The following is a 21,107-nucleotide window of genomic DNA, read 5'->3' on the forward strand; positions in this document are numbered from 1 at the left end:
TTGAGCTGCATTTTAAAGAGGTGCAATTTCACAATTTGTGTATATTTTCTAAGTTCACTATTTTGTCATGTGTTGAGAAAAACACAGATTTTAAAATTACATGGTCTAATATTTACATTTAGCATAACTGCAACATTATTTTTTCGTTTTGTTTTTTTTAAAGACTCGAAAGGACTTGAAATTCAAAGTTTCAGACTTGTGACTTGACTCGGACTTTTACACCAGTGACTTGAGACTCGACTTTGACTTGCCTGACATTACTTGAGACTTGACTTGAGACTTGAGGATAAAGACTTGAGACTTACTTGAGACTTGCAAAACAATGACTTGGTCCCACCTCTGGCTAGTGCTATACCCTGATATGCTTAAGTGCAGCCTCACAAAACTGTTGGTAAAGCTAAGACTCTTGTTTAATTATGTACAATTAGGTTTTACTGAAAGTAGATTGTTTAAAATCACAGATCTCTTGTTACTGAAACACTTTTTTGTCCCATGGTACCATTCCATAATATAGTGTGTGAATAAAGATGTAACTATAAAGATGAAATAAGATAAAGATAAGTTTACAAAGAAAAGATGATAAGGAGCTAGGATAAACATTGGTTAGAGATAAAATAAAATGTGATAAAGGTAACAGTAATAATAAGGTAAGAAAAAAAACAGATTATATGTAACCGAATATTATTTTAACTCATACACTTGGCTCATTGAAGCTGCCAAATTTAATATAGAGACATATGCAGATGGCAGTTCAGCAAGTTAAGTATACTTTGCAGAAATGCAGAGAGAAACAAACTCCTCCACAAAAACACACACTAAGTACTGTGCCTGCTCATATGGGGCTGTAACTTGATCTTTCTGACAGCTGCAGAGAAGTGCCGGAGGACTTATTATTACATTTAGCCCTTTGGAGGAAAAGAACATTAGTTTTAGGTTGCAACTCTCTTGTCTCTTGCTCTCGGTACACAGCTGCAGTTGGTTTCTAAGTGGCATTTTGGGATCCCCAGGGTACTTGAAATGGTTCCTGGGAGGCCCTAAAGAAACAATATTCACTATAATTTAATTGAGTGGAACTGACCCCAGTTAAAGAATGCATATGAGTGAGAAATCACAGTTTTCATCCCTCGGTATACAGTGCAGTGTAGTTTGAAACCTAATACTAAATCAACAAATATCCTCCCATATGGCTGCTTTGGATGAAATCTCATCAAAAGTAGGGGGATCTGTGGACTAATGCAGGCTTATTTGAGGGTGTCATGAAAGAGCTTGAGAACCCCTACGGCAACATCCTGGAGGTCAGAAGATGGAGAAATATAGAAGGAAAAGAAACTAAACAAATGGGGAGTGTTTCTCAGAGCACAGATGGCAGTCAGCTCTGAGGGAGATGGCACAGGGTGATAAGATGGGCTGAGGACAGTGGGGGAGAGGGTGGTGGCATTTGGAAAAGGAACATGGGGGATAAGGGGGATGGTAACACTACGAGTAGCCCACACCCCCCCCTGTCGGGGTTGTATGGAGTCTCCGTGGTAACAGTGACATCAGCATGGGGATGGGCTGGGTGGGTCTAACACCTCCGACGCCGACACAGAAAGTGATAATTGTCTTGGCAACTGCTCCCACTGTGCTTCGGGTTGTCATGTCATCATCAACATCATCACCACTTTACTTCCTAGACAACGACCAGCAGCCTACGTAGCAGCTATACAAGAGGCGGTGTTGCTTCTATCTGGTGGAGACAACTCCAAAACAGGGACAGGATCCACCAAAGCAAACCAGCATTGAAAGTCAATGAAAATTATATTTTTGTTCGTAACAATGAAGTCACTCTGAAAGAATTACACATCTCACATTGTTGGAGCCTGGGCCCATCTGTGCTCTTCAGTGATTCATAGTCAGACGAGTGCAGTCAGCCCCTCGTGGTGGCTGTAGTGAATCAAATGGTAACAAAACATTGCATTTGTTGGAACTGATAGATTTTTGCTTGGTATCACAGGCCTTACTTTCTCATTTATTTCAGAATAGAGGCAGAAAACTTCAAAAATATTAGTTTTAGAGTTCCAGCAAATGAAGCCAAGAAAGCCCATTTACAAGTGTATTAACATTTGATATGGTGAGTAACTTGCTTGATTAACTTTTTGTATGTTTATGCAAACTTAAAACACACACTGAATGCAATGCATGCAAATGTAGCTTGTACAGCATAATCACAGCAGTAATTAAAAGTTTTCTAATGTAGACGCAATAGCAGGACTGTTACCTTGGCACCAAATATTGTTGGTGCGCCCATGAGGGTAAAAGTTTACATTTTAGAAAGTTCCATATGTGCTGGAACTTTCTCTGAGCCCTGGCTTGTGTAAGACAGACTGAGGTGAAGTTCAAGGATACTTATGCATGCAGACCGAAGCAGGAAGGGATCGAACCACCAACCTTCCAGTTAGTGAATAACCTGCTCTACCTATCCCCTTTACGCAGGACTGTAAGCTGTCATCTGTGAGGCGTGAGCGGTGTTTGTTTTTAACATAGTTCACGATGGAGAACAGCTGCCGACATAATGTGGGTCTGAAGATCCATAATTGGCCTACCTGGGGTTGAAAGTCTTGATAAATGCACTGCGTTTCGCCGGGTACACTGGCTTCCGCGAGTGTGACGCTTATTTTGAGCGATGAAAAAATGATAAAATATAATTGTATTTTTATATTTCAATATCACAATAGTCTTTCAATTTAGAACTACAAGTTTAAAAAAAACTAACATAAATAAAATACATTAAAATAAAATAATTTCCCAAACCACGAAGAGCCGCACTATATGGACTACAGAGCCGCATGCGGCTCCGGAGCCGCAGGTTGCCGACCCCTGCCATAGATAATGAACCAGCTAAACATAGTACTGTTATGGCAGGGTTAGCCAGAACCAGACACGGAGGTGAGGTTTGAACGTGAAGACAAAACTTTATTAACAAAGAGCAAATCTTTATTAACAGTGAACCGATGTGTTGCAAACATGAATAACAGGATCAAAAGTCAAACTATGGTAAATGGCCTGTATTTATATAGCGCTTTACTAGTCCCTAAGGACCCCAAAGCGCTTTACATATCCAGTCATCCACACATTCACACACTGGTGATGGCAAGCTACATTGTAGCCACAGCCACCATGGGGTGCACTGACAGAGGCGAGGCTGCCGGACACTGGCGCCACCGGGCCCTCTGACCACCACCAGTAGGCAACGGGTGAAGTGCCTTACCCACGGACACAACGACCGAGACTGTCCAAGCCGGGGCTCGAACCGGCAACCTTTCGATTACAAGGCGAACTCCTAACTCTTGAGCCACGATCGCCCCACAATCAACTATGAACTATGAACTATGAAGTAGAACGTAGTCTAGGAGCTACAGTGTCAAAAAATGAACTATGATATGAAAAAATCTAGAAGGGAGCGTGGTCTGTGAATCATTTTGCTGGGACTAAGTGTATAAAAAGTGACGGGCAGATTTCCACAATTCGGGTTTCTTCATAGACTCTGTGCATGCTGTTACTCCTCTTGCAAGATAAAGTAAAGCTTTACACCTCTGTTCCATCTACGTTTGCCATTTGTTTTTCTCCTAGAGAAATGCATTTCTCAAAATATAAAACCAAACAAAAGCTCTTCGTCAGTATTTGATATATTTCTGTTTGTTCTAGTTTCCAGTTTAAATTATCTGCGGAATTAGTTTTTAGACCATTTTAACTTTTTTCTTTAAAAAAAGAAAAGGTTGTTGTTTCTTGTTGTTGGCATCTTTGGAGAAAGACAACCAGCAACAGAGGACCAAAGGGTCATCACTGATCAAGCCTGCGTGGGTGGTGATTCAGAGGTCTGGACCAACGCTTGAGATGGAGGACATGTCCACTAACAGGCTCTGCTTCCACCTAAATGGCAGAAAGTGCCTTTTTTTTGGTTCAATACTGTGGAGAGATGAGATGGAGAGATTATATAGAGTGGGAAATTTTTAAGGAAACAAACAGCTGACAGACTTTTTGCTATTGAACTTTCTTAACTTCTACACTGATATATTGAATATATGCTCAGGCAGCTGTATAAACTATACAGCTCTTTGCTAAACATGATCCAATGGATATCATCAGCTAGTCATATCATATGTGCAATCATGATTATATATTTGCTGTAGAACTGGTTCCAATGGCAAGTAAACAGGAATCATGGGATTTTAAAGGCCTTTTCATCTTGAGACCAGAAGTCTTGCAGAAACTTCTGAGTTCTTGACTATAGCAAACTGACCCAGTTTAGTCTACTTCTTAGCCAAATGCAACAATTGGTGTCACTAGCTTGAGCCATCAGAGCATATGGATCCCTCAGGGCTTCACAGGACATCCCCTCGATCCTCCACCTCCTCCTTAACCCTCATCCATGCCCGTCCTTTTTCTCGATGAGCTGACGGGTTCTCCTTTCCCCCTTGGGCCATCCAGGTGTGGGGCAATATGGTGCTCAAAGAAGGCACTCCAAGATTAAAATGCTCCTCTGCTTTGTTCTTTGTAGGATGATTGGAATGCAAAGAGAAACAAAAATGTTATTCTGTGAGGAGAAACAAAGCATAGTTAAGATATTACAATCATTTAGAATTCTTAATAGAGAAAATTAACTTTCTAAAATTACTTGATAGCTTCCCGAAGCTGACATTAATTTTACTTTGCTTTTTAAAATATATGGACTTAGAAGTAATAAAACCTTCTTTATTAATTTCATGCATTCAGTTAAATGCAGTCAATATTCTTACTTGATTATTATTATTATTTGTTATTAAACATCTAAAGTATATGCTGGGGATTCATTTTTTTTAAGCATTATGTAACAAAAAATAACTAAAGCAATGCTGGAATGTGTGTGGGATCAAACTATATTTCTTTTTACTTTGAAGCAATAAAATTCGTCTCTGAATACATGTGTGCCTCACGTGTTGTTGCTCATGCTTCTCAGAAGCTGAAGTGCAAGATATTGTTCTGACCCGAAGAAGAGCAGCAGCCAAAGCAACAGCTCTGATAAAAATTACATTCTGCACACTACACCATGAGCCGGGAGACCTTTTTGGACTTTTCAGCAGAGCTTATAGCTTTTTTTTCCAAAGCAAACTGGGGGTAAAAGCAGTAATACCTTTTAACTGAATTGCATAGGTCAACGCGGAACGAATCCAAGCAGGAAAACAGGGGAAATGACTAAGCCTTCTCTTTCAGACCTGCGTTGTGCTGAATATGAGCTTCAGTGTGAAGAAATGCAAGGAGATTAGATGCCCTAAAACCAAAGACCAACATAATGGTTTCAAAAACATCAGAGAACTGCATTCACTTTAATACCGTGCCATTATGTAGATACTTTCCAGACCCGTGGTGTTTTTACATGTGTTGTTAACACAGACCATAATAATTATTAAGCACTTACAATGTGTTTATAATGCACTTACAGTGTTTCAGTGCCTTCTAAGCACCACTTTAAATAAAGTGTTAGCCAGTGTTTGTACAATCTAGCTGGAGAAGATTGTGTTTTGTTTAAACCACACAAGAGACTGCATTAGGAGCGAGAGTATTTTTCACCGTGACGAGTGCCGCGAATCGATGAGATGCAAAGATACGACTGTCAGTCGACAGCTGAGACAGCAGCTCACACGGCGAACGCCGCATTCCTGCGGACGAACATGTCTGTCGTTTGTAAAAGCAATTACATTATTTGCTGTTTCTCTTTCTTGTGAGTCTTAAGAAAGTGCAGCGGCGAGACAAACAACATAATGCAAGGGAAGAACATTTTTTTTCTCGTCTCCCTCTTCCTCCCTCCTTATGGATGCTAATTTTCATTTTAATTGCGTCAAACCACTCTTTCTCACATCTGAAAAACGTGTACGTGTGAGGGTGTTGATTAGAGAAAGTAAAAATACAGCATGTAGGATTTTTATGCTAATTACCCTTTAAACCTCGCTCACGTCAGTCGGCTTCCTTAATTAGCATGTTTCCGACAGGAGCGAGGAAGAGTGAGAGAATGGTGCGATGTGGCTCTGCACGGCTAAATTAACGGTGTGAAAACCCAGACATTTGAAAATTTTTTCTCCCTTCCCTACTCTCCCTCATTCTTTGCTCTTCATCCACCCACCCGCACCTGCGATTGGGTCTGTGAGAGTTGGAGTTAACCCTTTCGCTCTGCCTGTGTGCTGTATGAATCACGCTGTCTATCTACAGCATCTGTCTGTCCACTCATATTTTGACCTAACTGATGGCATTTTGATGATCATGTTAACGTGCACAAGATCACACAAGTAAAGAAATGTTTGCTGTGTTTGCACCTGACCCCTTGGAGCCTCTGGTCTATGTAGTGGAACATCCATCGTGAGTCAAATTCACAAACATTTTTGTGGTTGACTAGCGCTACAGAAATGTGGGTGAAATGCAGCCTGGTGCAGAAATAATCTTCTATTTCTTTTATTTATGGACAAAACCTATAAAATATAGATGTTTTTTTTTTTATAGAAATACTTGATATCAAGGCCAAGACAGATGAGCACAAACAAGTTAAAGCTGATATGATCACTCAGGTCATACGTTTATTATTCCACAGAGGTTTTTCTTTGTAACTCTCCTCAGATAAAGGAACACACTGCACTTCTGCACTCTCGACAAGCAGCAGCCAAGCCATCCTTGAGGAACGCACAAAGGCAGAACACAAGATGGCAAAACAAAAAAAGATGGAGAGGTCAACATGCGTCAAAAAGGCTGAGCTGGGCCTAATAATCTTTCCTAAAATAGTGAGAGTTCAATCACAAACTGTATTCACAAACCAGTACACCTTTAGGTATCCCTGCATCCATGTTCAAAGGTCTTGGCATGTATGAAATAGTGACATACAGTAGCCACTGTGATCACAGGTGTAACCACTCTGTGACAGGCCCCAGGATACCCGTCGCTTTGTACTAGAGCAAACGCAACTTCTCAACGCTCCCCGTCTCTCATAGACACATGCACAGACTGTAAGTGCAAAAATAATAACATATAATAGTAATCAGTGATATCAGTAGTATCACCCTGGTCAACAACACAGTCAGAGGTTGAGGGACGGACATATTTATCTACGCTTAAGCTCTTGACTCAGTGACTTCTTCCACTAGGCTACCACAAGCCCAAAAGAGATTTAGACATGAAGACAGTTGTAATGTCTATAAGCATGGAGCGAACAAGAGTCCACAGGTCCTCACAGACCGACTGGATGGGGTCACCCTGCCAGACAAATACATTCATTCATAGAATTCCCATTTCCGATGGGTCAGCTTCTAGATGCACAAAAACACATATACAAAAGTATGAGTGCATATTACCAACATATAGAATTGTTTTTGCTTTCGTTGCAAAACATAACTGAAAGTGCAGCTGTGCTGGCTAACTACCCTAAGTGTTGCATAGTTGACATCATGAAGTTTGCAGGCATTTTTCACAACTGACAGGAAGGTCAGAAAGCACCAGTAATATATATCCCCACATGCCCAATACCCACCAAAGGTTTTTCAGAAAAGGTTTCTATTTTCATCAGTGGAACACAAATTGTTGGCTAAAATTCAGTTAATAAAGAAAATGTAGACATCACCACAGCAACTGCATAAACAAAAAGAAAGAAAGAAAGTTAGGCTTTGGTTCAGAGGATAGAACCAGGATGTGAAGATTTATCGGAGCTCTTATAATGTGTCTACATTAGGGGTGGGTTTTTATAATCGATTCATCGATTAAAATCGATTCTGGCTTGGATAACGTAAAATCGATTCATTAAAATCCTGAATCGATTTTTTAATATAAATTTATTTTGTCCGAAATGCCAGAATCTCTGGTGACATCTCACAAAATTTCAAGAACCACCAAACAGTAAATGAGAGCAGGTACAGGGATTCTGCACATAGACTTAAACACACAGCGCAACCCGCGGATCAGAATCAGTTAGATGTCGCCTTTCTCACAGTCGGGGCTGAAAGCCGACAGCTCGCTGATCCAGGTCCGCGCTTTGTGTTCACGCCCTTTATGCGCTGATTCTAAAGCTGTTAGTTTGATCTCTCTCCAAACAATATTGACCGAACCAGCAGCAAAAGAAGATCCAAACGCTTCACATAAACATCGTCATGAATTCACTCTTTTACTGTTTTGCTTCCATTGCGATGCGCAGCTCTCTCTCTCTCCCTCTCTCCCTCCCCCCCCCCCCCTCTCTCTCTCGAACAGTTTCGCTTTCTTCATTATTCGCTTGCTTGTTATGCACAAGTCTACTGTTGTTTACAGGCTGTCGGCCGCTGTTTTTTTCCCTTTTACATTCTTCCGAAAAGAAAACCTCATTTCTGCTGTTCAATACTGAACAAATTTAAACTTTTTAATATTATTCAAAATGCAAAATGCTTAGCCGTGTCTCTAATAAAACCGCTGTAACGTCAGAGGCAATGTTCATTAATTAATGGTTTTCTTTCGTTTTTGATGTACTGCAGAATATTTTTATAAAATCCCAGGCCAGGAAAATCACCTTCATGTTTTTCTGTGTTTTATCTTCAGCTACTTTGACACAAAGGCATCTGCTGTGATGCTCACACCTTGGATAAAGTCTTGCGAGTGTCAGCTTCCTTTTTATAGATACAAAAATATGTAAATGTTCTGATCTGAATTATACTTCTGACTGTCAAAATTTCCCAGATTTAAATCGAATCGAATCGAATTAAATCGAATCGTGGATCGAATCGATTTGGGACCTTGTGAATCGGAATTGAATCGATTCTAGAAATCAGTGACGATACCCAGCCCTAGTCTACATTACTAAAATATTGTTAATTGAAACACTGAGTGTAATGTAAAGAAGATGTTGATTGGTCCCCAGGTTGTTGCACTGGCTGGCATGTCTGACAATGACAGACATACTCTGGTTTACAAATTTTATCTTTTAGAATTGAGACGCCCTGAGAGTCATGTGGATCAAAATGTGAAATCGAAGGACCCTGCAGACTGGTAATCACAAGGCAGGCCTACCCATTATCTTCCCTCTTGACACTGAAGAGGACAATAATTTATCAAAAATAAACATCACGCTACATTCAGTAAGACTTTAAACCAGCGATTGAGCCCATTGACTCAACTGGAGAACATTTACTGGGGGGAAGGGATCTAAGGGCTGTTTCGCATATATCGCTGAGTCTTTACGCAACTGCAGAACTCGCCCCCTGCTGGCCATTAGAAATAATGCAGGTTGACGGAATAGATTTCCTCATTGGCTTGACTTTGTTGGAAGCTATAAAATAATTCCCATGCCAGTCTAAACATCTGAACATTGTGTTACTACTTAGTGCACAGTCTGTTCCAATCTTCCTCATCCTATCTGTGTCTTACTGGTTTAACTTGTGTTTCTTTGTGTTGTCCAGCGCTCCCTTTGCCTCACTGCTCCTGGTTAAGCTTTCAACTTCTTTCATTAAGTTGTTGTGGGCTAGTTTTTGAGTTCACTCGCTACTTCCTCATTTTCTTTTTCTTTATGTTTTTTTGGTCTCACAGAAGTTTAAACGAATGACCAGACTAGAGTCGGCGAGATCCTGCTTAAAAGCCAGCATACTGGTGACAAAACAGCATACTGTTTTGACTGTCAATTTACAGCTTGAGTGCCTTCAAGGTTAGACGCTTTCCATGCTGTGAGAGTGGGAGCTGTGTGGTTACACCTGGCTCACAGAGGCACCTATTCAACAGGTCAGGAAGAGGCTGTAATGAACACAGCATCAAAGAAATGCAGCCACGCTCTTTCTCTCGCTGTTGTTTTTCTCGTTTCGAGTCTAAAATCTTTCCTAAATGGTTTTTATAAACTACACTTTTTGTCCTGCCTGTTTTCAGCTGCACACCCAGATAAACAGTAAACACTTTTCATTTATTGTTTTTCCTGGCCTTACTGGATGCAGTGTTCCCATAATGAGTCATTTGTTTTTGAAGTGAATGAGCATAATTGGCTTAAGCGCAGGTGCATCCTCTACGCGAGATGATGTCGGTTAGCTCAGTGTGCCAAAATTCATTTGCAGTAGTCGGTCGCTCATCATTCATTGGAAATGGTCTCTGGGGGGAAGAAGGCGACACAGTGAAACATTAGAGCAAAAAGTTAAAGTGACCTCCAAAGCAGCAGCAAATAAGCACTTTGTCAAAGTAGAAACTTTAATGTCACTCAGTGATTTAATGAAGTCCTTCAAGCTTTTAAAAATTCAGCTCGTTATCATTCGCTGCCACTTGAGGTTTATCTATCTATATCTGGTATCTATAACAGAAAGGAGACCCAGAGTTATTAAATATGACTAAAACATTTATTAAATGGTGCTACTTGAATAACCACTGAAGGCATTTTTTAAGCAAAATTACAAAACATTACCTGGTTCGCACGTTTCAAGAGGTGATATTTGCTTTGTTACTTCTCTGTCTGTTAATTCAATTTATTTGGGTTTTAATGGCTGCAGGATATAAACTCACAATCACAACATAATATACCTTTACATTATAAAGTCAAGTACTTGCAGTATTATGGAGTGAAAAACAAGAATCTTCTTTCAGCTTGGTGTTAGTAAAATATTTAACAGAAAGGAAACTGTGGGGGGAAGCAGTCATCATTTGGTTAGGGTGAGAGGATACTGAACAGAGTGAAGATGACTGATGAAAATAAACACTGAGTAGGTTGATGAAGATTTGTTTAATGTAAAAAAAAAATATTCAGTTTAAAGTTAAACAATGCAAAGATATGCTTCAGATTTGAAAAGGTAAAGGTCTCCAGATTTAATGCTGTTTTTTGTTACGTTTAGATTCATTTCCGTTCCAGTGAAGTTTTGCATTACTGTTATTGTTTCTTTACTATTTCATTGTTACTTTGTTTCCTTGTTATATTACAGAGTCTGTTCGTCTGAGGATGAGTTTTGTTCTTCATGTTTTCTGCTGTTTTGTTTCATGCATTTTGTTCATTTCCTGTTGTATTTTGATACTTATTTGGTTCTTGTGTCTTGTTTTTTGTTTCACTTCCCCCAACCAGGTGTGTCAAAAGCAACCATAAGGCCTGGGGGGCCTCAATGTGCCCACCAAAGATTTCAATCTGGCCCACTGCACAGCTATGGACATTGTGGAAGAGGGCAAACATTTTAGACTTTTTACTTGATTTCCATAAGTTTTACAGCTTTTTAAACATTTTTATGACCATTCATACTACACCAAAGTAAAAGCAACACATAAGCAATTAATGACAGAAAGTTCCTGTTTTTTAACTCTCTACTACAAAGATGTAGTCAAATGCGAAAAAATAGAGTTCACCTTAAAAAAAGCCAATTAACCAACATCCCTGGTTTAGACTGCCTTCAAAAGTACTGAGTTTAAAATGTTACTGTACTGCATCTTCTCCCCTGTGCTCTTGGTTTGGTTCTCTCTCTCAGGCAGTGTATGTATCTGGTTTTGTGAGCGTTTGTTGTTTACCATTTTTCCCAGGTGGCTCCATTCTGGCTTCCCTGCAAAACTGCCAGTTACTCACCTGAATTCAGTTAATCAGCTCACATGCAACTCATCAGTGCCTTTAGAAGCAGACTATTTAAGCCAGGTAACATGTTCCCCTGGACTAATCAGTCTTTCTCTGCAGGTCTCTTTGCGAACCCAAAGACCAGTAAGCCAAAGTGACCGTCAGTATGTGTGCGCCCGCAGTGCCATTCCTCCTGTGATAACCTGTTAATCATTTAGCAATTTAAAAATAAACTTTCCAGTGCTCCACATGGGGATCTGTCCAAAATGACTGTATTTTTAGAAAGGGAGTTATCACACAGCTCTACTAAATTTAGTCATCACATACAGTTGCAGTTATGCCATTGTTTGTGTTACAAAGTTTCTTCAACTTTCTGCAAGATGGGCATGTAGAAAGAATAAAGAAAAACATCAAACATGCCTTTTTAATTCAGCGCCCTTGCAACTGATTTCAGTTTGTGTGCAGGGTGGAGGACATTTCCTTTATTTTTAGTGAACGAAAGGACAAAAAGTTTGTGTCGTTTCCCACTTTGTTAAAGAGCCAAGTGGCAGAAATAACTGTCTTTGTACTGCTACACACGATCAGCTCCTTGCAAACATCTGCGCGGCCAGCATGCTAACACAGAGCTGAAGAAGAACCTCGAGTGATGAAGCAGAGTTAAAGCTGACCAGTCAGACCCTAATTTTCTACAGGTAACAGAGGCATGTACAGTATTAGGAGTCATGATTACAGTATTGTACCCTCCATGTCTACTTGCAAATGTTTCTACTGTAGAATCAGTGTCGAGTGCTTTGGAGTCACTTTGTGCAGGTTGTCAAACTTTGCTTTGTGTTGGTGGCTTTGTGTTTGTGGTTAAACGCTAAAAGACCTTTGCACGTGTCCTCAGGAGGGTGGGGATTTCTGTCAGAGTCTGGGACTGCAGCCTATGATTTCTATTGCTAGCTGGTATTTATATGACAGTGCATTTCAGCACGTTACAACAAAAACAATGTCATGAGCAGGGTAAAAAAATACTTTCTCTAGGTTTTTTTTTTTACTAACTTTATTCATAATAACTGTAACTCTGTCTTGTTATGCTCCTATTTCCAGTCCCGAATCCCATCCCGTCTTTGTGTATAAATAGTCCTGTCACTCTCTTTGTCTCTGTCGTATCTTCTGATTTGTCTGCCTGTCTCGCTCTGTGATCTTCCTGGCTTCCCTTTGTGTCTGGCCCTTTGTAATGATTGTCAGCACTGAAAGCTATTGAAATGTGTTGCTGTAAACTGTGCCTCTGGCATCCTCCACTTTGGGTTCTCTTCCGCTCACAGTCCAGGCGAACTGCAATTTGTGACACAACTGATAATTATTTATTATTTATTTTTTAATTACTTTTACTTATTTTCTATTGTGAACCACAAGCATTTTTGCAATTACCATCCATCTAAGGTTATTTAAAACAACGAATGCTACTGTAAATATACAATGCAGTTGATGAGATTTGGAGTCTTTCTTACTTTCTCACTTGTTACTGTACAGTGTGTTGCTAAATTAAACACCGGAGAATAAAAATGTTACGTTCCCAAACTCTCTTCTTTGTCATGCTTTTCTCTGCAAGTGAAAATTAGGAGGTTGGTCTTTTTCTTGCCTACGGTGCTATAATGGAAAGAGAAAGTGGATACAAACTCGCACTTAGTTGCTTCTACCTCTCAGGTGCATCCAAAAGTGCCTGATGTAGTGTTTTCTATTTTGCCTCATCTGCTCTGAGTAGACTCATTTCCTGAACACAGTGGTGGTAGTCATTCCAATTAATTAGCTGGAGGAACGGTAACAAAATCTCCATGTAATTAGCTGATTTAGCCTAATGAGCTAATCCCTATAACTCCACTTAAAGCAGTTGTGTTCTTTATCAGCACACCACTGTGATCGCCTCACCATCAGGGAATGCATCATTTCTCTAAAGAAATAGCTTTTCATAGCTGTCTTTATATGGCTGTATGTACTTACGGTTGCATGCAAGTACAACTGTAAGCATATACTGTTTTATGTACTTACAATTCAGGAAAAACTTCAAAGACTAGTATCACGATTTCTGCATTGATTACCATAAAATTTGGTCTGATCTTCATGTAATTCAAGACTACATATAAATGCTATGTCACAGACTCATAAAATAGCACAAATCTGTGTTTTTCATGGCTTCAGTCATCATGGTGACTAATAGAGATTTTTTTTCATGTAGTGTACTCCATCTTAAGTAAGACACCTTCCTGGTTTTTGCTGCACGTTCTGTATCATTACGTGTGTTTGACGTGTTGTTTACATGGGACTCTGAGTGTGTACTTTAGTGTAAAATTGATTCTAAAGGCCTGTTTGATCACTATTTGTAACACACACACTGTTACTGTAACTGTGCTGGAACTCCTAATCTACTGGAAACAGTCTTAGTTTGAACCAGTTAGTATAGTTTTTATATTTTCTAATTAGTTTTTACTTTTTGAACTGAATAACTGTCAGTCAGTTTCCCACAGTTTTCTTTGGGAAAATGTTTAGATTTACATTGTCTGTCATCAGTCTGTGAAGGTTCTCAGTCATCCAGGTCATCGTAGTCTAAGGAGCTTGGAAAGAAAAGCGTCTGGACTTCTTTGAGTTGCTTGAAGACGTTTCACCTCTCATCCGAGAAGCTTCTTCAGTTCTTCTTCGGCACCTACGGCAGCGTACTGGTTGCGCGGCCGACCACCGCCGCTGGTCGCCTGCTAAAGGACAAGAAGTCTTTCATCAGTTTTGGTGTTTAGTTTTAGTCTTTTTAATTATTTTTGCATTGAGGGGATATGTCAGAGGTTAGATTTAGCAGACATTTGATGAAATGAGATAGCCTTTATTTGTCATTTGCAGGTCTTTTGCCCACAACCGAGATGACAGACCTTGCCGACCGTACATACAATACACAAACATCACATTGGGGAGACAGGTCAGGCTAGGTAGCGAGGAAAACACATCGAAACATCGAAATGTGTAACACAGAAGGATAATACAGGAATGCACAGATATCAACACACCATAGCACAATAAACACAGACAGCAACATGGGAAAGAGTTCCAGTGTGTACATCTGATCTGGGAGCGCTGCAATCTTTCGACTGCGCCTCCAACTGACCCGATGTCCACATCGGGTCAGTTGCCTAAAGAGGGACATTTAATCAGTCCCTCTTTAAGCAAGTTATTATTAAATGTTTACCAAACTAAACATTAGTTCGCCACAATAGGGGCGATCGTGGCTCAAGAGTTGGCAGTTCGTCATGTAATTGGAAAGTTGCCGGTTTGAGTCCCGGCTCTGACAGTCTCGGTCGTTGTGTCCTTGGGCAAGATTTTTCACCCATTGCCTACTGGTGGTGGTCAGAGGGCCCGGTGGTGCCAGTGTCCGGCAGCCTCGCCTCTGTCAGTGCGCCCCAGGGCAGCTGTGGCTACAATCTAGCTGCCATCACCAGTGTGTGAATGTGTGTGTGAATGACTGAATCTAGTGTGAAGCGCTTAGGGGTCCATAGGGAGCAAGTAAAGCGCTATAGAAATTAAGGCCCTTCAACATTTTAACAGATACTAACACTAAGCATATTACCTCTATGATTTTATTTGTTAATTTTCCACTTTTCCATTTTCATTTCTGTGAACTAAATTTTTTTTCACATCTACTTTTATTTTTTATTTTTATTTTAGTTTTAGCTAGCTATAATACCCTTGGTATGGTGAGTAATGATGTAGGCAAAGTTCAATGCAAAATTTTTTTTTTTTCTATTTGTCTTAACCAGTGTTGGGTAAGTTACTTTAAAATAGTAACTTAGTTACATTACTAGTTACTTCTCTCAAAAGTAACTCAGTTACTTCAAGTTACTCGTTACTTTCAAAGTAACTAGTTACTAGGGAAAGTAACTTTGGTTTTACTCAGAATTCTCTTGTTAATGTGTTGCTTCCATAACTTTTCCAGTCTTCTAGCTTGCTTACTTGCCACAAGTGCACTGTGCCACCTACCAATAGAAAGGAAAAGATAATGTGCATATTTCCACGAGAGAAATCCCACGCCTGGACCGTCGTTGACTGCTGCCATGATTCTAGCCTACGTCACAGAGTCATGTGCGCCTTTTACATCCAACACAAAAACTGCAGTCGTGGTGCTTTCAATTGTACTCAGAACTCAGAAATTCTGCCTTCTGAATAGGAAGATGTAGGTAACACCAGACTGCAGATGAGCTGCATACAGGGCTGGACTGGGACAGAAAATTGGCCCGGGCATTTTGACTAGAGACCGGCCCACCATTACAGGAATAATCGTAAAGCCTTTGAATGAAAACAAACGCTGTTGTGACAGTGATGTACACTGTTTTGATGGTATATATGCATCAATCTATCAATCGTTTGTTGTAAGATTCAGATAATTATTTTTTAAAAGCTAGACATTTTAAATGAGAATAAGAAAGAAAAGTATTTCTTTGTGCCCCCCATTCCCTGTTAATGCCCTACATGCCCCCCTGGCCACACTTTGCTAGATCCGCACCTGCACAGTTACCAGCTGTCAGCTACCTAAAAAAGGATCCTGGGGTTATTTGTCTCTCAGAAACAGTTCATAACTTCCCTTCAACTCATTCATGTCACCTAAAAGGTAAACCTGTTTCTCCATCACCTGTTCAGCTCTGATGATCCAGTAAGGACATCTCCTGGTTTCATCTTCATGTTTCCCTCTCACCAGATAACCAAACCATATCATGACCAGCAGCTTTTTTGCAGCTGTTGCTCCAACAAACGTCAGCTGATACTAGAAATTAATATTAAATAAATTCTAACAACAGCTGATCAAGCTTATGGTAGTTTATGCTGTTGTTTAGCGCGACATAGGGCTGCTCGATTATGGCAAAAATGATAATCACGATTATTTTCACTGAAATTGAGATCTCGATTATTTGACGATATTTATTTAACCCTTAAGACCTACTATAGAACCAAGTCCGCCAGAGCTTATATTATATTTTTTACATGTTGTAGTGCCATTTGTGGGAGCATTTCAAGTTGCTATACAACTGTTATAGCTCATATTTTAATAATATGTATGCATTAAGTCCATAGTAACTACATTAATTGCAAAAAAGTGCAATAAACTACAAAAAAAATTGAAAATCGTTTTGGGTTTTTTTACATATATTTCTACTTAGAGAAATTTAAGAGGTTTATCCCTCAACTTTAAATACAAAAAAGTTGCAAAAAATAGTTTACAACAACAGGAAATTTATTTTGAGTGTCTTCATAGTTTTATTTTGGAGATACATCAATTTTTATATACTGCAGGAAAAACGAAAAAACAATCCTATAATGCAAATTTGCAAAGAAAACAGCAGGTGCATCAAAATAAACTATTTCCAGCAGTGCAATTCGAGTTCTAAGCATCCCAGAAACTATTCAGAAAAGTCAAACATAACCAGTATCCGGTTGTTCAGTCTGACGTCACTAGCCGTGTCTGGGTCTAAACTCCGCTGCAGGTCCATATATCAAACGATCACTATGGCATTACTGAGAGTTGAAAAACTGTCTAAAGTCTTTCATCTTTAATAAAATGATCAGCGTTCTGCTCTACCAGGTGTAACAATTGAGTTTAACATCCAGGCATCCATGAAAACGGAATTTATGACATTTAACGGAGTTAGAAGTTAGCAGGGAGTTAGCTCGCTAGCTTCTATCTAAATACAATATAGCATGTCCTGAATGCGGGGTTTTGGAAACAAATTAAAACGTACAGCTCTGTTATCACTTCCAGCATAAATGAAGACAGAAAACTAAACAGCAGTGACGTTTGTAGGGTTACTGAAGTTGGGCTAGCTGGTATATAATGATGTGCTACGTGACCGCTAGCGACACAGCTATGTTAGCATAATATAAACAAGCTAACTTTTTTTCCACTCGATAAAAGTTACCGTGAGTGTTCTCGGTGGTCAGGAACAAATGTAATCGCATGGCAGGATGCTGTAAAAGGACCAAACTTCAGCCAGGAGAACAACTGAGATAATCCATCCACAATACGAGGTTAGTCATTCATATACTGCTGCATGAGCTGGGCTGTAGTTACATCCTAAGGTTTTAAAAACTGAGCTTAAATAAATGATTAGCGGTAATAAAAGCCGAGGGAGGTCAACAGTGATCACTGACTGTTTTAGGAGCTTTTTGAGATCAAATAGAAGAAAATACCTAACATTAAACATTAGGGGTGTGTATTGGCAAGAATCTGGCGATACAATATGTATCATAATACAGGGTAGACGATACGATATATTGCAATACTAAAAGCCAGACGATATTTGTGTTTAGTAGGACTAAATTTAATTAGGAAAACTCAAGTAAACAGTCCAAACTGTTTAATGCTTGACATGAAACATCTGAAACAAAAACACTCTAAGTTCAAAATGAATGGAGAAATTAACATCTGCCTTATTAGAAGTCATGTCAAATAAACAAACAAAAACTACTTTACTGAAATATCAAGTATTTTTTAACATGAAAAAAGTAAACATGTAACACTGAAGTCTTTCTAAGTACTATGATTGTAAAATACTTATCCAAAAACTGCTCTATGGAGCATCAAAACAAAGCACTTTTTATGTGACCTTAACATAAACAAATATAAATCAAAAATGAAATTGCTTGAAGAATCCATCCAAGTAAACATTAACAAAAAATGTAAAGTCCTATTACAATTAAGTGTTAATAAAATAAAGTACAGCTCTGCAGTGTCCATCAATGGAACACTTTTAGTACAACCTGAAAAAAGGAATTTACTCATCTAAATAAGTGCTTATGAGACTCAACCAAAATGTCAAACATTCTCATATCAGAGATTTTACATGTGTAGTGTTTTCTCAGTGTTTATTTTTCAATTTCCAGATTTTTGTGCAGGAATACAAGCTGATCGACATGGTCAGCTCTCAGGACACTTCTCTGTGCATTTACAATGTCTCTGCAGAGGAGAAAACTCTCTCTGCAGAGACACTTGTTCCAGGAATGCATAGGAAACTCCTTGCTACTTTGGATAGCTGAGGGTATTCCTGTTCATGGTCCTTCCACCAACTGAGAGGATTTCCTGTGAGAGGCAAAGGGGTCTCATCTCTATACCTCTTGATCTCAGCTGCAGCAACATCATGTTCTGATTTTGGTGCAGTATTGTCACTAGTAGAGGCAAACGTAGCTCCGAACAAGTCCACCAATGCACATGAGGTCCTCTGTCTTTTTAGGGGTGGCCGAGGGATGGAGTCAAAGTTGTCTTTGATATGTGGGTGATGAGCCTCCTCTGTGGCATTCTCTTCCTCCACCTGTTTGTCAGTCTCCTCATTCTTTTGCTGCTGAAAAACATTAAATTCAAATAGTATTAATGTCAGAAAGTCAAAATTCAAATCCAAGATTCACCCTGTTTTTCACTAATATTTGATGACAAATGTCATCAATATGCTTTTTTTTTTTTTTTTTTGCTTTTTACTTTATTCACTTGCTTATAACTTCAGTTGAATTTTTCCAAATAAACTAATTTATTTACTTACATTTTCTTCCTTCTTTATCACAGTCACCACAGTGTCCAACAGTCTGGAATAGGTCTCACTGGTCTCTGCTTCAGACAGGAAGGGCAGGTCCTTAAACCGAGGATCAACAGTTGATGCCATCCATAGTGTCTCCCTCTCATTTACATATCTCTTTCCCAGATCTTCTGCTATGGCAGTCTTAATGTCCCTTACTGTCGGTGTATCATCAACACTTTCTTGTGCACCCATCACAAGCTTGGCATGAAGAGGAGCAATGATGGACAGGGTTGGCATACTCTCCTCTGACATCACCAGGGTGGCGTCCTTCATAGGCTTGAGTGCCCTGACAACTTCTTCTGCACATGTGATGTCAGACTCACTTAATGTGAAAATTTCTTTTTCACTCTTCCTAACTTCTGCAGAAAGCAGAGCTGCACAGATGGCTGGTTGCTGTTCTAAAAATCGTTCTATCATATCATAGGAGCTGTTGCATCTTGTAATTATGTCCGTGATCAATCTGTGAGCTGGTAGCTGAAGGAGGCACTGTTTCTGCTTCAACTGGTTGCTGGCTGTGGTGCTGCGCCTGAAAAAGGCTGTTACACGTCGGATCCTCCCGAGAAGTCGCACCACGGATTGTATTTTCAGTGCTTTCTGTGAGGCGAGATTCAGACTGTGTGCAAAACATTGTATGTGCGTCATGCCTGCAAGTCTAGCCGCGAGAACCATGTTTGGTGCATTATCGGTAACAACAACAAGGTCCTTTGCGTTCAATCCCCATTCAGCCACAGCGTCAGTTAGTAACGCTGCAATGTGCTCACCTGTGTGACTGTCATGCATGGCTCGGGTTTGTAGTACATGAGACTGAAGGTTCCACTGGTCTGTTATGTGATGTGCTGTAACAGTTACGTACGATTCAGTGGCTCTCGAAGTCCAAGCGTCGCATGTCAGAGCAACTGTCTCAGCCGAGTTGAGAGAGTCCAGCACTGTCGCTTTGACTTCTTGGTACAACTTTGGCAGAGCGATGTCCGTGATGTGTTGTCGAGAAGGAACGGTGTAACGGGGCTCCAGCGTTTTAATCATATTACGAAATCCTTTATTCTCCACAACACTCAGGGGGCGCATGTCTTTGCAAATAAAAACAAGTACTGACTGCGTTATTTTTGTTGCACGAGTTGAAGTTGCTGGTAGTTTCGAAAAGTTAACTTCTTCAATTGTCCGTTGAGAGGAATCACCTCGTTTTGTTTTAAAATTAGCATTTGACGCTACGTCGCTATGGTGTCTAGACACGTGTGTTCGTAAATTTGTTGTGTTACCGGAATATTTGACTCTGGCGGTGCAGATTTTACAGACTGCATAGCTCTTGTCATAGTCTTTACTGCCTTCTTTTGTCCTAAATCCAAAATAAGTCCACACATCAGCTTTGAAAGCTGCGGGGGCCGGCTGTATCCTCTCCTCTTCAGTCATCAGTTAGCTAGCATCACACACGTCCACTGACTGTTCTACTTCGTTCTTTTGGCAAACTAGACGCTTCTACAGTTATCGCGAGACCTCGTTTTTACGTCATAGTAAAGGCGGTGAAAACTGCAAACCAGTGGCCGGAGTTTGAATTCCAACATACAAAAGAAATAAACAGTAAATGCATGTCATTTTTCAATTAAAAAAATCGATAACAGTGATTTTAAATATCGATTCAGTATCATTGCGCGAAATATCGCGATATTTCGTTGTATCGATATTTTCTTACATCCCTATTAAACATGTTAACAACACAAAAGCCATATTAAATGCAGACTACTTTAGACCCGGAAGTAAGATTCGTCGCGTCATCACTGAACAACCGGATAGGTTTTTAAGGCCTACGAGTAAAAAAAAAAACTACAATATCAGCGAAAATGACGTCACTTCCGGTTTCGGGCAGGAAATGGCGGACATGTGACAGTTTGCGCTGACATCTGTTTAACTGTGGGAAGTGTTACGAACAGCTGATCGGATCGGCAAAGCGTGTTTCTGGAATATTGTGTTTTTGTTGCTGCAAGCGCTTTTTATGCAGTTTTTGCAAAGCT

General features: G+C 39.8%; 1 protein-coding gene across 2 annotated transcripts; it reads right to left on the reverse strand.

Moving 5' to 3' along the window:
- Nucleotides 1-17,831: 17,831 nt before the first annotated feature.
- Nucleotides 17,832-20,797, reverse strand: LOC308400098 (E3 SUMO-protein ligase ZBED1-like). Of its 2 annotated transcripts, none has more exons than XM_080887603.1 (2): nucleotides 19,066-20,797; nucleotides 17,832-18,867 (listed from the first exon to the last, which is right to left on the reverse strand). In XM_080887603.1, exons 1-2 carry the CDS (start codon nucleotides 20,506-20,508, stop codon nucleotides 18,478-18,480), a joined length of 1,833 nt encoding a protein of 610 aa, XP_080743729.1. In that variant the 5' UTR covers nucleotides 20,509-20,797; the 3' UTR covers nucleotides 17,832-18,477. The 2 variants fall into 2 exon arrangements, with proteins under 2 accessions (XP_080743729.1, XP_080743728.1); XM_080887602.1 differs by having other exon boundaries at nucleotides 17,832-18,870.
- Nucleotides 20,798-21,107: the final 310 nt, after the last annotated feature.

The sequence above is a fragment of the Rhamphochromis sp. 'chilingali' genome (genome assembly GCF_963969265.1).
Source record: "Rhamphochromis sp. 'chilingali' genome assembly, chromosome: 7".
Classification (NCBI taxonomy): domain Eukaryota; kingdom Metazoa; phylum Chordata; class Actinopteri; order Cichliformes; family Cichlidae; genus Rhamphochromis; species Rhamphochromis sp. 'chilingali'.

What these genes read in the sequence shown, in the direction of transcription:
- LOC308400098 (XM_080887602.1), bottom strand. Translation starts at nt 20,508, where the DNA reads ATGACTGAAGAGGAGAGGATACAGCCGGCCCCCGCAGCTTTCAAAGCT. An exon ending in TGATAAAGAAGGAAGAAAAT is followed by an intron (nt 18,871 to 19,065) that starts GTAAGTAAATAA and finishes AATGTTTTTCAG; the next exon opens with CAGCAAAAGAATGAGGAGAC.